Here is a 12,161-nt window from a genome sequence, read left to right as displayed (position 1 = left end):
TGTTGCATGGCAACATGGCATGGAAGATCTGTAGTAGAAGTCGGAACCTGAAGGACCCAGACATATCTCCTGTTGCATGCTTGGAATGACATCCAATCAAAATCACCCTCCTTTGTTATTCATTGTTTTCTGGTGAATGTTCTTTTCAATCAGCTCCCAATTTTGCTTTGCATAATTTTAAATGATCAAGCATGCCCAAATTTCATTATGAAATATGAAGTGTAGTTTGCATTAAAGTTCTTGTATCAATTGTTGGTTTGCCATCAAAGTCTACCCATAAAAGTTGAGGTCTTTTTTTCGCATCAGCATATATAGTTCTTGTTTCAGTTTGTTTTGAAGAATATTCCAAAACCGAGATATCATTATTGCAAAAAACAAATCTTGCTAAAAGTATCTTTGCATGGAATTTGTATTTGTATTGTACATATGTACTTTGTTGAATGATTTGTTTTCTCCTGTTGCAAAATTTTGTTCAGTTATAATAAAAAAGTTTTTTTTATATTTTTAACCCTTTCACCCCTATGTAACTTTAGTAGGCTCTACCATGCATTGATATTAATGAGTCCATTAAGGTCTTCAGTGGTGAAAGTGTTAATGGTAATAAATTGAAAGTCAATTTAATTAAATTTTAAAGTCTTGCAAATATTTGACAAAGAAATACAAAAAAACTTGGTTGTATAAGCTGTGTGAGTTGAGGACCTGCATCTGATTGATTGATTGATGATGAACACAAATTTCTGCCTTTAGTGTTTCGTTTTCCTTTGTACTGGCCTGTTTTAGTTATTTACTTCCTCATCAGATTGAATCAAACTAGATTGATGGTATCAGAGAATTTCCAGGCAATACAAATCTGCTTCACATATTTCTTCCAAAATAGGAAGTTGGTGATTGCTAAGGCAGTAGAAAATAAAGCTTTGTTTCTGGCTGTGGCCAATAGGATAGAAAGATAGCTCAGTCTTTTATCTCATTTTGTTTTAGGCTAAAAAAAAGTTGTCTTTGAGTTATCATGTTACCCATCATTTCAGTGGTGTACGAATGTACTGGTAAATCTTAGGTGTGATATGTTCTTAACCAGACCTTAAAGGGGTATTAAGAAGTTGCTGATGTAAACTGACATGATATTAAACAAACTATAATGCATACAGATGTGTTTAATGTAATCATTACAATAACAGAAATGTGATATTAAGTGGGAACCAATGTGTTGGTATCTCAGCTGTCTGTCCGTGTTATACAAGTTGTTATGGCTCCTTGTTAGCTAACGGTCGTTTGTATTTACAGATGATCCTCGTACGATGGAAGAGGATGCTCTTATCCTGAAGGTGATAGAGGCCTACTGTACTAGTGCGAAAACTAGACACACGGTCAACTCGTGTAAGTATTCCACACCCTTGTCCCCCCTCGTCTCCCTCTGTCACACCCGTGCATGACTTTGGGTTAATGTTACAAGACCAGTAGTGATGGATGAATAGGAACCAATTACAGTTGCACACATTACATTGATTGTACAGGTAGAATTTTGTTTAAACATTCATTTTCGTCTGCTCTGAATCAGCAATCCTTTCACCCCCTTTGGTTGTAGGGGTAGAGTTTTGGTTATACTACTGCTTCAGTCTGTTTTGAATCAAAGATGCTGACAAAATGTCACCAGTTTTGAATGCAGAGGTCGACTTTGATTGAATTTTTGTTTTGTTCTGCCCTGGAATAGATCCTACAAACAAAATGTCGCCACTTTTAATTGTAGACATCAATCTCTTGGTTAAACATTTGTTTTTTTAGTCGGTTCTGGACGAACACTACAGACAAAATGTTACTAACAGATTAAGGTTGTTTATTAGTTATACCTCTACTGGAAACTAATATGAAGGAAGGATATCTGACAGGAATTGTGTTTGATGTAGCACAACTTATCTAAGACTCGTGTTTGGAAATAAGTGTATAGCCACCGGTCAGGTCATCTGTGCAGGGGTCTAATGCCTTCCACTGAGTTTGAACTTCCATGAGCTGGTACTACGTCCAGACTTGACCAAATTGTGTACGAACGTCTTAACAAGGTCTTAGACTAATGATACAGATATTAAGTTGTTTGTGTCAATTTGAATGTCAAATATGTGTTTGATAAATAAAAATAAGATAAAAAGTGAGAAGTGAGAAGTTTGAAAGAATCTTTTTGAAAAAAAGGTGTAATATTGCATGCTGCTACTGGACTGTAACATTGTACTGTCCTTGTTGAGATTTCTCATGTATCACCTCTTGTTGTTTTGTTTACTCTATAACTTCTGCACCAAGTGGCTGAGGGATGGTTATGATCGATGTTCTAATAATCACAACTGAAGTCACAGGGAAAGCAACATGAAGCATTTCTTCAGTCAAAACTGAAAAGTTCTAGATAAGCTGTAAAGATGGTTATAACCAGAACCTCAGGCCTGGGTAGAATTTAACACTTGTGCTGGTAATTTGTTCTCTGTTAAGGCTGTATGCTACCTTCCTTCTAGCATTCCAAATGTTTTATGAATGGTAATGTGTCTGTAAAAACTGCAAGAATTTTGCATTGTTGACTAATATAAATCACAGGTTTATATAATTGTCAGTGGTTGCCGAATATTATATTAACATTATCGGTCATAATTAATGATTATAAGGTTGTTAGCTGTCATGACAATTATTGTGTGTCATGGTGATCAGTTGTCATTGACAATGCTTGTCAATGTCATTGGTTGCCATGACAACATTGTGTCAATGTCATTGGTTGCCGTGACAATTATATTGTCAGTTGTCGTGTTTAACCCTTGTAAACATCAGATGGTGCCTGGACAATTCTATATCTATCGTGGATTATCAGGAGTTTGGAGATTCCAACGTTCTATGACGGTGACACCTGGTTGTTTTGTCCCTACTTTAGCTCCTCAGTAATTCCTTTATATGTTTCCCCGCATTATACTGTCAAACCCACGTACGTTATAATGCTGGTGTTACGCTGGACGAATGGTGATGGCATAAAAACATTTTACTGTAGTATTTCTAAACTGAATATGACATTGCAAATGTGTTTTTACTCATTCACCCCTGAAGACACATTTAAACTCTTCCAATTCAAAAGTTGGAATAGTTCATTATGAAATTTCAGGGGTGAATGAGTTAAAAAAGATATGTGAGATTTGTACAGTGTGTGAACTGTAAATGTCTGAAACTGTGTGTATCCTGCTGGATGTCATTGTATGTAAACTGTGTGTATCCTGCTGGATGTCATTGTATGTAAACTGTGTGTATCCTGCTGGATGTCATTGTATGTAAACTGTGTGTATCTTGTGCTGTGTGTATGGTGAGTGATGTGTATACTGATGTATATAAACCATATGTACCATTGACAAAGATATAAAATCTGTGTGTTCTGTACAGTTGAATACTGAACATTGAGATATGTATTCGAGTATGATATTTCAATATCGGTTGTGAATGGTGTTGATTCACCTGGTAATTGGGTAGATTTATAGACTAGAATTATTTACAATGACAAATTTGCAGAAATATAAAATCAGCTTTGGTGACAGTTTTTGCCTTCTTTAAATCTAAATAATTCTCTTCTTAAAAATTGGTGCTATTAAGTACCCTGCATTAAGATGTAGGTGCTTTATATAACAAATTGCTTGTTTTATGATCATGTCAGGTTAAAAGGAGAAAAATAATTATATGGATGCACAAATTTGTAGATGCCTATGAAAAGATCTCATGTTAACATCAAAATTGAGTATTTGATATCGTATGGAAGCAAAAATGTTTATTTTTAAATTCTATAAGAAGACGAGAACCCACATTTAGGATGATATCAGTAGAATTCATGGCGAGATTTAGGAGTGGTAGAAATAGAATGGGAATAACGTAAAATGTTATCACAATGGGCTGTAAATTGAACTTAACATGAAACTATGCATAATGGGCACAACATTTGTGCATGAACCTTCACAAAATAGATGTGGTTAATAACTCGTATTGAAAATATGCTCCTAAATTTTGAAGATGAAAATGTAGATTAATCCTATTAAGAAATTTTCTTTTAATCAACAATTTTGCTAATCAAAGTTTTCCAAATGCAAGTTTAAATTCAATTTTGTAAATTTCAATTGCACAGCTTATAGAATTTTATCGTAGATTATGTCTGGCGTGCTGCATACTGTGAACCATCGATATTTTATGAAATGTGTATTTTCTTATTGGAACGTGTTGAAAGCTGATTAAGAAATCAGATAGCACCAGAATATGTTTCCAAACACAATATTAAACAAGATATCTTTGGTTCTGGTTGACTTTTTGCACAAATTTAAATTCTCGCAAATTAAATATTGGGACAACCATCAAGAAAATGAATACACACAAAAATGGGTGTATGCCAATATGAGGTGATTTACAGTAACTATGCATGGTTGACCCACTCTCATGGTTGATTAGATATTCACCTTATTTCTGTTTCCCTTATTGCTGCGTGGACATGTTTGCCTTCTGCCTCGACTACTAACCCTCTCGATAACCTCGTACCGTTCTGTAGTGGACCTGAAAAAGCTACGCCTCAACGAAGACGGTACAATCCAGGGTTATGGCGACACGCTCATGTCGCCGGAGATGGAGGAACTCCAGTTTCTCCATAGCAACCGAGGAATGCTTCCCGGCTTCTGTTGTGCTACATTCCCTCTGGCGAAGGGGCTGGCAAAAACAATCAAACGTCTGTAGGAGCCAGACCCACACTCGGGTCAAAGTCCTGCTTAAATGGAATTGATATAGGCCATTTTAATTGTCTGCCATGAAATCAGAGAAAAAAAATGTTTCATTGTCGTAAAAGCGAAATAATTAATGTGTCTTTTGCATTGTCAAGTGACAAAAGCTGCAGTGAAATGTGAAGATGAATTAAGGTAGATGATTAAGATTTCCATCGTGCTGTGGTCATTTCTGTTGTTACAAGTGACATACAACAGAATGTACAGATTTTCTCCGATACAGAATCCTTCCGATCATATGTTCCGAGGAACCACGCTCTACACCAAAGTGTATATAGGAAATTCCTATTTTCTTGACAAATTATTATATTGATGTATTCTGCGATTGACTTGTCCATGTTGCTTTTGTGCTCATGCATGAGTTACCTCCCCTTTACAAAACTGTTATGACTTGTTAAGAACATTTCTATCGTACATATATATGCAGAAACAGATATTTAGAGAAAAGTACCCTGCCTAATATAGAGACTGAGAGATTTTTAAGAATGTTATAAATATGTTATAGTATTGTACAGGTATGTACTGAAGCACTCGAGTTTGGGTAATATTTCATAGTATTTTCAATTTCTATCTGATGTATAGAGAGTAAAACATAATGTATGCTGTTCTTTTCTCTATATAACTATTTGAATAAGTTTGAGTCGACTTGCAGGATCACTATATTCTACAATATACATTGGTGTCCCAATAAACCAGACACTGCTGATGAACAAATATAACCTGCTGTAGTTTTAACAAACTTTTATGAAAAGGAATGTAAATTAGACCCAACTAGTAAAACATCCATTCCCCCTCCGTCTGGATACTTATACATAGTCAGAAACAAAAGTGTGACTGTCACTGTTTCTCTAGGGCTATCAGCTACCTTACTTTACACCTCCTATACAAAAATGTTACACACTGAAATAAACTTTGTAATGGTACTTTGAACAATTTATTGGTGACATCTAAGAGATTCTTAAAAGTACAAAGAAGAATGTAAATATTTGTATCAGATGACGGTAGTAAAACTAGGGGTGATAACTGTAACACAAGTACCAGATGTAATGTTTAAGGTAGCTTATACCACAAGATGACCCATTCCTCCTGACATCACACAATATAAAGATGTAATACCACAGATACTTTCATTTGTATTCAGAGCCTCAAAGTACATAGTTATTTAGGAAGGGTCACTGATCCTCGACTCTCATTAGGAAGGATCACTGATCCTCGACTTCCATTAGGAAGGATCACTGATCCTCGACTTCCATTAGGAAGGATCACTGATCCTCGACTCTCATTAGGAAGGATCACTGATCCTCGACTCCCATTAGGAAGGATCACTGATCCTCGACTCCCATTAGGAAGGATCACTGATCCTCGACTCCCATTAGGAAGGATCACTGATCCTCGACTCCCATTAGGAAGGATCACTGATCCTCGACTCCCATTAGGAAGGATCACTGATCCTCGACTCCCATTAGGAAGGATCACTGATCCTCGACTCCCATTAGGAAGGATCACTGATCCTCGACTCCCATTAGGAAGGATCACTGATCCTCGACTCCCATTAGGAAGGATCACTGATCCTCGACTCCCATTAGGAAGGATCACTGATCCTCGACTCCCATTAGGAAGGATCACTGATCCTCGACTCCCATTAGGAAGGATCACTGATCCTCGACTCCCATTAGGAAGGATCACTGATCCTCGACTCCCATTAGGAAGGATCACTGATCCTCGACTCCCATTAGGAAGGATCACTGATCCTCGACTCCCATTAGGAAGGATCACTGATCCTCGACTCCCATTAGGAAGGATCACTGATCCTCGACTCCCATTAGGAAGGATCACTGATCCTCGACTCCCATTAGGAAGGATCACTGATCCTCGACTCCCATTAGGAAGGATCACTGATCCTCGACTCCCATTAGGAAGGATCACTGATCCTCGACTCCCATTAGGAAGGATCACTGATCCTCGACTCCCATTAGGAAGGATCACTGATCCTCGACTCCCATTAGGAAGGATCACTGATCCTCGACTCCCATTAGGAAGGATCACTGATCCTCGACTCCCATTAGGAAGGATCACTGATCCTCGACTCCCATTAGGAAGGATCACTGATCCTCGACTCTCATTAGGAAGGATCAATGATCCTCGACTCTCATTAGGAACAAATACTTCCTTTTTTTCGGAAACCAAATTTTCTGGAGAAAAGAGGTTCCACTGTATACAGGATTAATATGTTTGTTACTGAGGCGTCCTGTGATTGGTCAAGTGATAAATTGATTGGTCACGGCCATATAAGTGATAAAGTGACCGGTCAAAGTTATGTTGGTGTTTAGATGGTCCAGCACAAGTGATCAGTGAAGGTGATGTGGCTTCCCATCAGCATGATGCTTTATTTTATATAGAAAACTAGTGATCAAACAAATGTTTCAATATTCTGTGTGAATTTCAATATACTGTTCCTGATGTAAAATCTACATTTTGCAATAATTCTAGTACGATGTGTTGTTTACATTGCTGGTCATCTTAGATCTTGTACCTGTTCATGGATTCGCTGAGTTTATCACTACAATGTACCTTCACAGAAAGATTGTGCCTGATTTTGGTTACAAATCCTGTGACTTTGCGTAGCTCAACTGTGTTAGATTTAGTGACACCAAAACCATGCTATAAATGTGACCTATTGACGCTAGCGCTCAAGCCATGCTATAAATGTGACCTATTGTCACTAACGCTCAAGCCATGCTATAAATATGACCAACGTTGTGACGCTACGCTACACATTTTCCCTAGTGACACCAAAACCATGCTATAGGTGAGACCAATGTTGTGATGCCATGCTACAGATTTTACCAAATGTCGTCCAAACCATGCTATAGGCGTGTCCTAGCGCTGCTAATGAGGTATTATTTGTATGTAGCATACCTGTGTAATAAATGTTACCTAGCACCCTCCGACCACGCTATAAATGCTTAGCATGGCCCTGTATGATATGTATCGCCACCAAAGCTTCAGTGCTATTGAGTAATATAGTACGATACTAGATTTAAACATGTACTTTATTCCTGTGTGACCTTGTAAATTAGTGTATTTATCTTTTTTACAGTATGATTTGTCAAATTATTTGCCTTTTTATCATTTTAGTTTGGAAACAGTGATACGTGTTGATCACATTCACATTGATTACATTTTTGAATTAATGCTTTGAAATAAAATTACATTATCTGGGTTGCTTTTTAAACTGTTTAAAAGATTATGTTGAAAGAATTGGTTCCAAAGAAAAGAAAACTGTGCAAGGGGTTCTCTATATGTCAATATGATGTACATCGCAAATTCTACTGTAACTTATCAAAATAAAGCGTTGTACATCTGAAGTAAAGAAATGATGTAAAAACAGTAAGGGTGCATGTACATTATAATCATGCTAGCAATCTAATGTAATATTACTGTGTTTGCTGTGACATTTATTAATGTTACAGACACTTTAAATTTATTTTTTGTGTGACTTAATAAGAAGTCGTGTACTGAAAAAAATATTCAAATTAATTTTTAGATAGAAACATGAATTGTGATGTTAACTTATGTTGTTTGTCCTGATCCATTGAGATGTTGTGTGCGGGGAGTAATACAGATGTAAGAAGGTCGTGGGTGAATGTGATGTGATAGCGGTACACAACACTGTACTGTTGTTGTTCTAGCATTGGCAAAGGAAAAATTTAGTCTGGTGCGCCCACTGCCTAATCCTAACCTCAGTCCCATTACCGAGTCATCATCACAGGACAGCACCGCACCAGGTACCCGCATCATGAGACGACGCATGCTACGACACACCTAGTGTAGAAGTCCCACCCCACAAACACATACTCGCACACGTAGAGTACTCCTATAGCTTGTCTATATAATAGTAGACAGCAGATAATTTTTGCATTGGCCTGAAACTTACTTGCAAAAGTAGGAAATGTTATTTTTGCATTGATAAAAGAGTAGATAGCCCTGTCTGCCCTTTCAATCCATCCTGTCTCTTATCCATCTGTCCCCGTATGATTGTATCATCCTCCGATTTATACCCTTGAGTTACCTCCCTTGTCCTTTTTAAAAGTCCAGATCCCAAAATGAATCGGTTACGACAAGGAATGTTGTATCTATATACTTGTATATGCTAACAGCATGTGTCATTGGTATAGAAGTACTGTATCCGACATTTAGAGTTTGAAGAGTTCCACTATAAATCCTGGACACGGCACCAATTTTCAACATAACAATATTCAGATTCAAATCCATATTTTCCAAACTGAAGGATACGTAGCAGCTGTATGTAGTTACAGTAAATATCAGAGTGGTCGGTCAATTTATTTACTCTCCATATAAAAGGCTCTGTCCTACGTAAGATACGGAGGGTTACAAAACATTGCAATATTGTATATACTCTGAGAGAACAATATTGTATATATACTCTGAGAGAACAATATTGTATATACTCCGAGAGAACAATATTGTATATATACTCTGAGAGAACAATATTGTATATACTCCGAGAGAACAATATTGTATATACTCTGAGAGAACAATATTGTATATACTCCGAGAGAACAATATTGTATATACTCTGAGAGAACAATATTGTATATACTCCGAGAGAACAATATTGTATATACTCTGAGAGAACAATATGACAACACACAGTGATAGGCAGACCTCCATACAACTAGGTATCAACCAATAAAACCTAAGACTGGAAGAGTTCAATTTATCTAATACCCCTAACAATCAGATTATTTGATGCTAACATAATCCTTCATACTCTCCAATATTTTTTTCCCTGACACCACAAGTAAGAGATTAGAACTTCATCATTTTCTAAACTCTTCAGACGAGTGAATGACCCGTCAGCTGAATGACTAGATTGTATAATTTCATCACTTAGCATGCTATTACAACCTGATGGATTTGTTTCCGGGACGAGAAGCCAGGACGTGGAGGGGATGCCTATCACACTTTGTTTTACAGGTTTGCGAACAAACAACCCGGCCTCTAACTGTAGAATATTGTTAATCTAAACCGTATGACATGGTTACTCATTTCAGTTATTTCTTTGAAGAAAATCAAGTACAGTGAAAATGAGGCAAAAGGTGAGCTACAGGCAAGGATGTTATTACAAGAGCAGAGTTTACAAAATCTGTGAGAGACTGGGTCGAGGTTTTATAACAGCTGTGAAATAGCAATCCTCAAATGTTGACAGGGATAGTTAGATTACACCTTAGATAGGCCTTTTTCTGAGTCTGTCTGTTTTCTTCAGTCAGATAAAATGTATTGACAGTATTTGGACTAGATTTGTGGAACCTTGTTAATCTGGACACTTATATTAGGTTATTCACGTGTATGTCGGGGATTAACCCAGTAACTCGTTTTTCAGTCCCGTACAAAGTCAACCTTTGTGTGTATACCTCATCCCTCATTACAACCAGTAATGTGTGAGTAGTAGTTGTACACATTTGTTTCCTTTTGATGAAATTTTGATGAAACTGAATTTCTTTGAAAATTTACTCCTCGTGTCAATACCAGATTTGTGCATAACAACGTAATCATAAGATAATCATAATCAATGACTTGAGAGGACATAGGCTGTCTTACTGAAGAAGTTTCAAGATATAAGTAAAATTTCTTTTCGAACTGATTAGTTTAGTTATAATTGACATCTTAAAAAGTTATGTTGTTTGCATAAATTCACACCGTTATGGTGATTCTGGATTAAATTATGCTACCTCAAATCTAAAAGGGGGATAACTGTAAATTGTATGTATATTGTGTAATGCTGGATATTAAGTTTTCTCAAAAACTTTAAATCAATTTAATTTGACATGATTTTCATTTTGCAAACTCTTCTTGTAGATCTTACCAGCAAATACTTGAACTCCTGTTTGGGAGGACGTTATTTCAGTTTTAACAGTAATTTTCTATCTTTTCCTATACGATTTGGAACAGTGAATGGGTTGCCTCTGGAGTTACCACAAACTGATCTCTCATGACATTAGAAGTGGTTAACAGAATTATAATCCAGATTGAAAAGGTTCTGCAATATTTGTAAATGTCTTAATTAAATTTGAAAAAGTCCCAGATCCGTTAAGGATATATATAGCGATACAATTTACCATATGTATACATAGGACGAGTAAGGAATCGCATGACTAGAAGAGTTTGGTTGAACCATTACCTTAGTGTTTATCAGCGATTTACTAGTATGCATGTTCACATGTTGTACAAGAGTTATGTAGAAATGATTTTTCTGGTTTGGAGAACATTTTCGTCATGCTTGCTCATTTCAACGACATTACAATGTTATGACTCTTTGACTTGAAGTTACTTTCCCTATATGCTTGCTCAGATTTAGATCGACAATTGTTTATGCATCAAGATATACCACCATATACATTGGTATGTGCATTGATTAGATCTCTTTGCTCTTCATGAATGGCTAAATACCTGTGTTAAATCACTTTATCATTCCTTTTCATTTAATAACTTTCTTGAAGGTATGTTTGACAAATAATGCTATAAATATGTCAAAATGATCACCTTCTTTTTAAAAGTTTTTTTGGAGAAGGTTTATCCAACTCGTCAATATTTATTGTTAGTTACTTTCATTTTCCATATATATTATATGACTCAGCCTTGTGCCGTTGATCTCAGAAGTAACTTATTTGGGTAGAGGTAGATAAGTGTAGTGTTGTCTTGTAGCAGTGTCACTGAAGTCAAAACCTATTGGTCCATTAATACTCCACAATTATATTTTTATGTTGTAGCTTTGATTGTTATGTGTTAAGTATATTTATTAAAATATCTGTTCTTTTTATTCATGATTTTATGAAATATTTTGATATTATTTTGATACGGGTATCACCGTAATTTTTGTCCCAATCAAGTGTTGTAAAGTTGGGTTGATTGAAGCAACCTTAATGAGGAACCTACAATATGCGCTATTCTAGTCATGTGACCTGCAATATTTAACATGTACTCTATGCCGTTCTAGCCATACCAAAAGAGTCTATCAATGTGGTGAAGCCCATGTTGCCCGACGCGAGCCCGGGCGTCCGCCGCGACGTCGGTACCCAAGGTATATTACCCAGAACTTGGTTTTGTGATATACAATGTAACACATGCCCTTAACATCAATTCTGGCACCAGACCTAGGATAGTCATAATATGTTACTTACTCAGTCACCGGAGAAAACTAGCATTAGGGGAAAATATACGAAGTGGAAGCTTGTTAGTCTGGACTGTAATATTTCCAATAAAGCATCCAAATAATTCCAAAAGAACAATTTTCAAATAGCTAGCTCAATAGTTTGATAGCTATATTAATTTTGTATATCTGTACATACACTTAAACTTAATACTTAA

General features: G+C 36.4%; 1 protein-coding gene across 9 annotated transcripts in view; it reads left to right on the top strand.

Moving 5' to 3' along the window:
- Window positions 1-12,161, top strand: part of LOC110467281 (rho guanine nucleotide exchange factor 7-like) — a 108,012-nt gene that overhangs the window by 84,521 nt on the left and 11,330 nt on the right. For 3 of the 9 annotated variants that reach the window (XM_021524372.1, XM_021524355.1, XM_021524347.1), the window contains 3 exons: window positions 1,282-1,374; window positions 8,462-8,557; window positions 11,791-11,874. In XM_021524372.1, coding sequence (XP_021380047.1) covers window positions 1,282-1,374; window positions 8,462-8,557; window positions 11,791-11,874 — 273 coding nt within the window. Of the gene's footprint in view, window positions 1-1,281; window positions 1,375-8,461; window positions 8,558-9,847; window positions 9,893-11,790; window positions 11,875-12,161 lie in introns of all 9 variants that reach the window. The other 6 variants (XM_021524398.1, XM_021524390.1, XM_021524413.1 and 3 more) reach the window with 4 other exon arrangements.

This window comes from Mizuhopecten yessoensis, unplaced genomic scaffold (genome assembly GCF_002113885.1).
Source record: "Mizuhopecten yessoensis strain PY_sf001 unplaced genomic scaffold, ASM211388v2 scaffold1741, whole genome shotgun sequence".
Classification (NCBI taxonomy): domain Eukaryota; kingdom Metazoa; phylum Mollusca; class Bivalvia; order Pectinida; family Pectinidae; genus Mizuhopecten; species Mizuhopecten yessoensis.
This window is presented reverse-complemented; position numbering and strand designations above follow the sequence as displayed.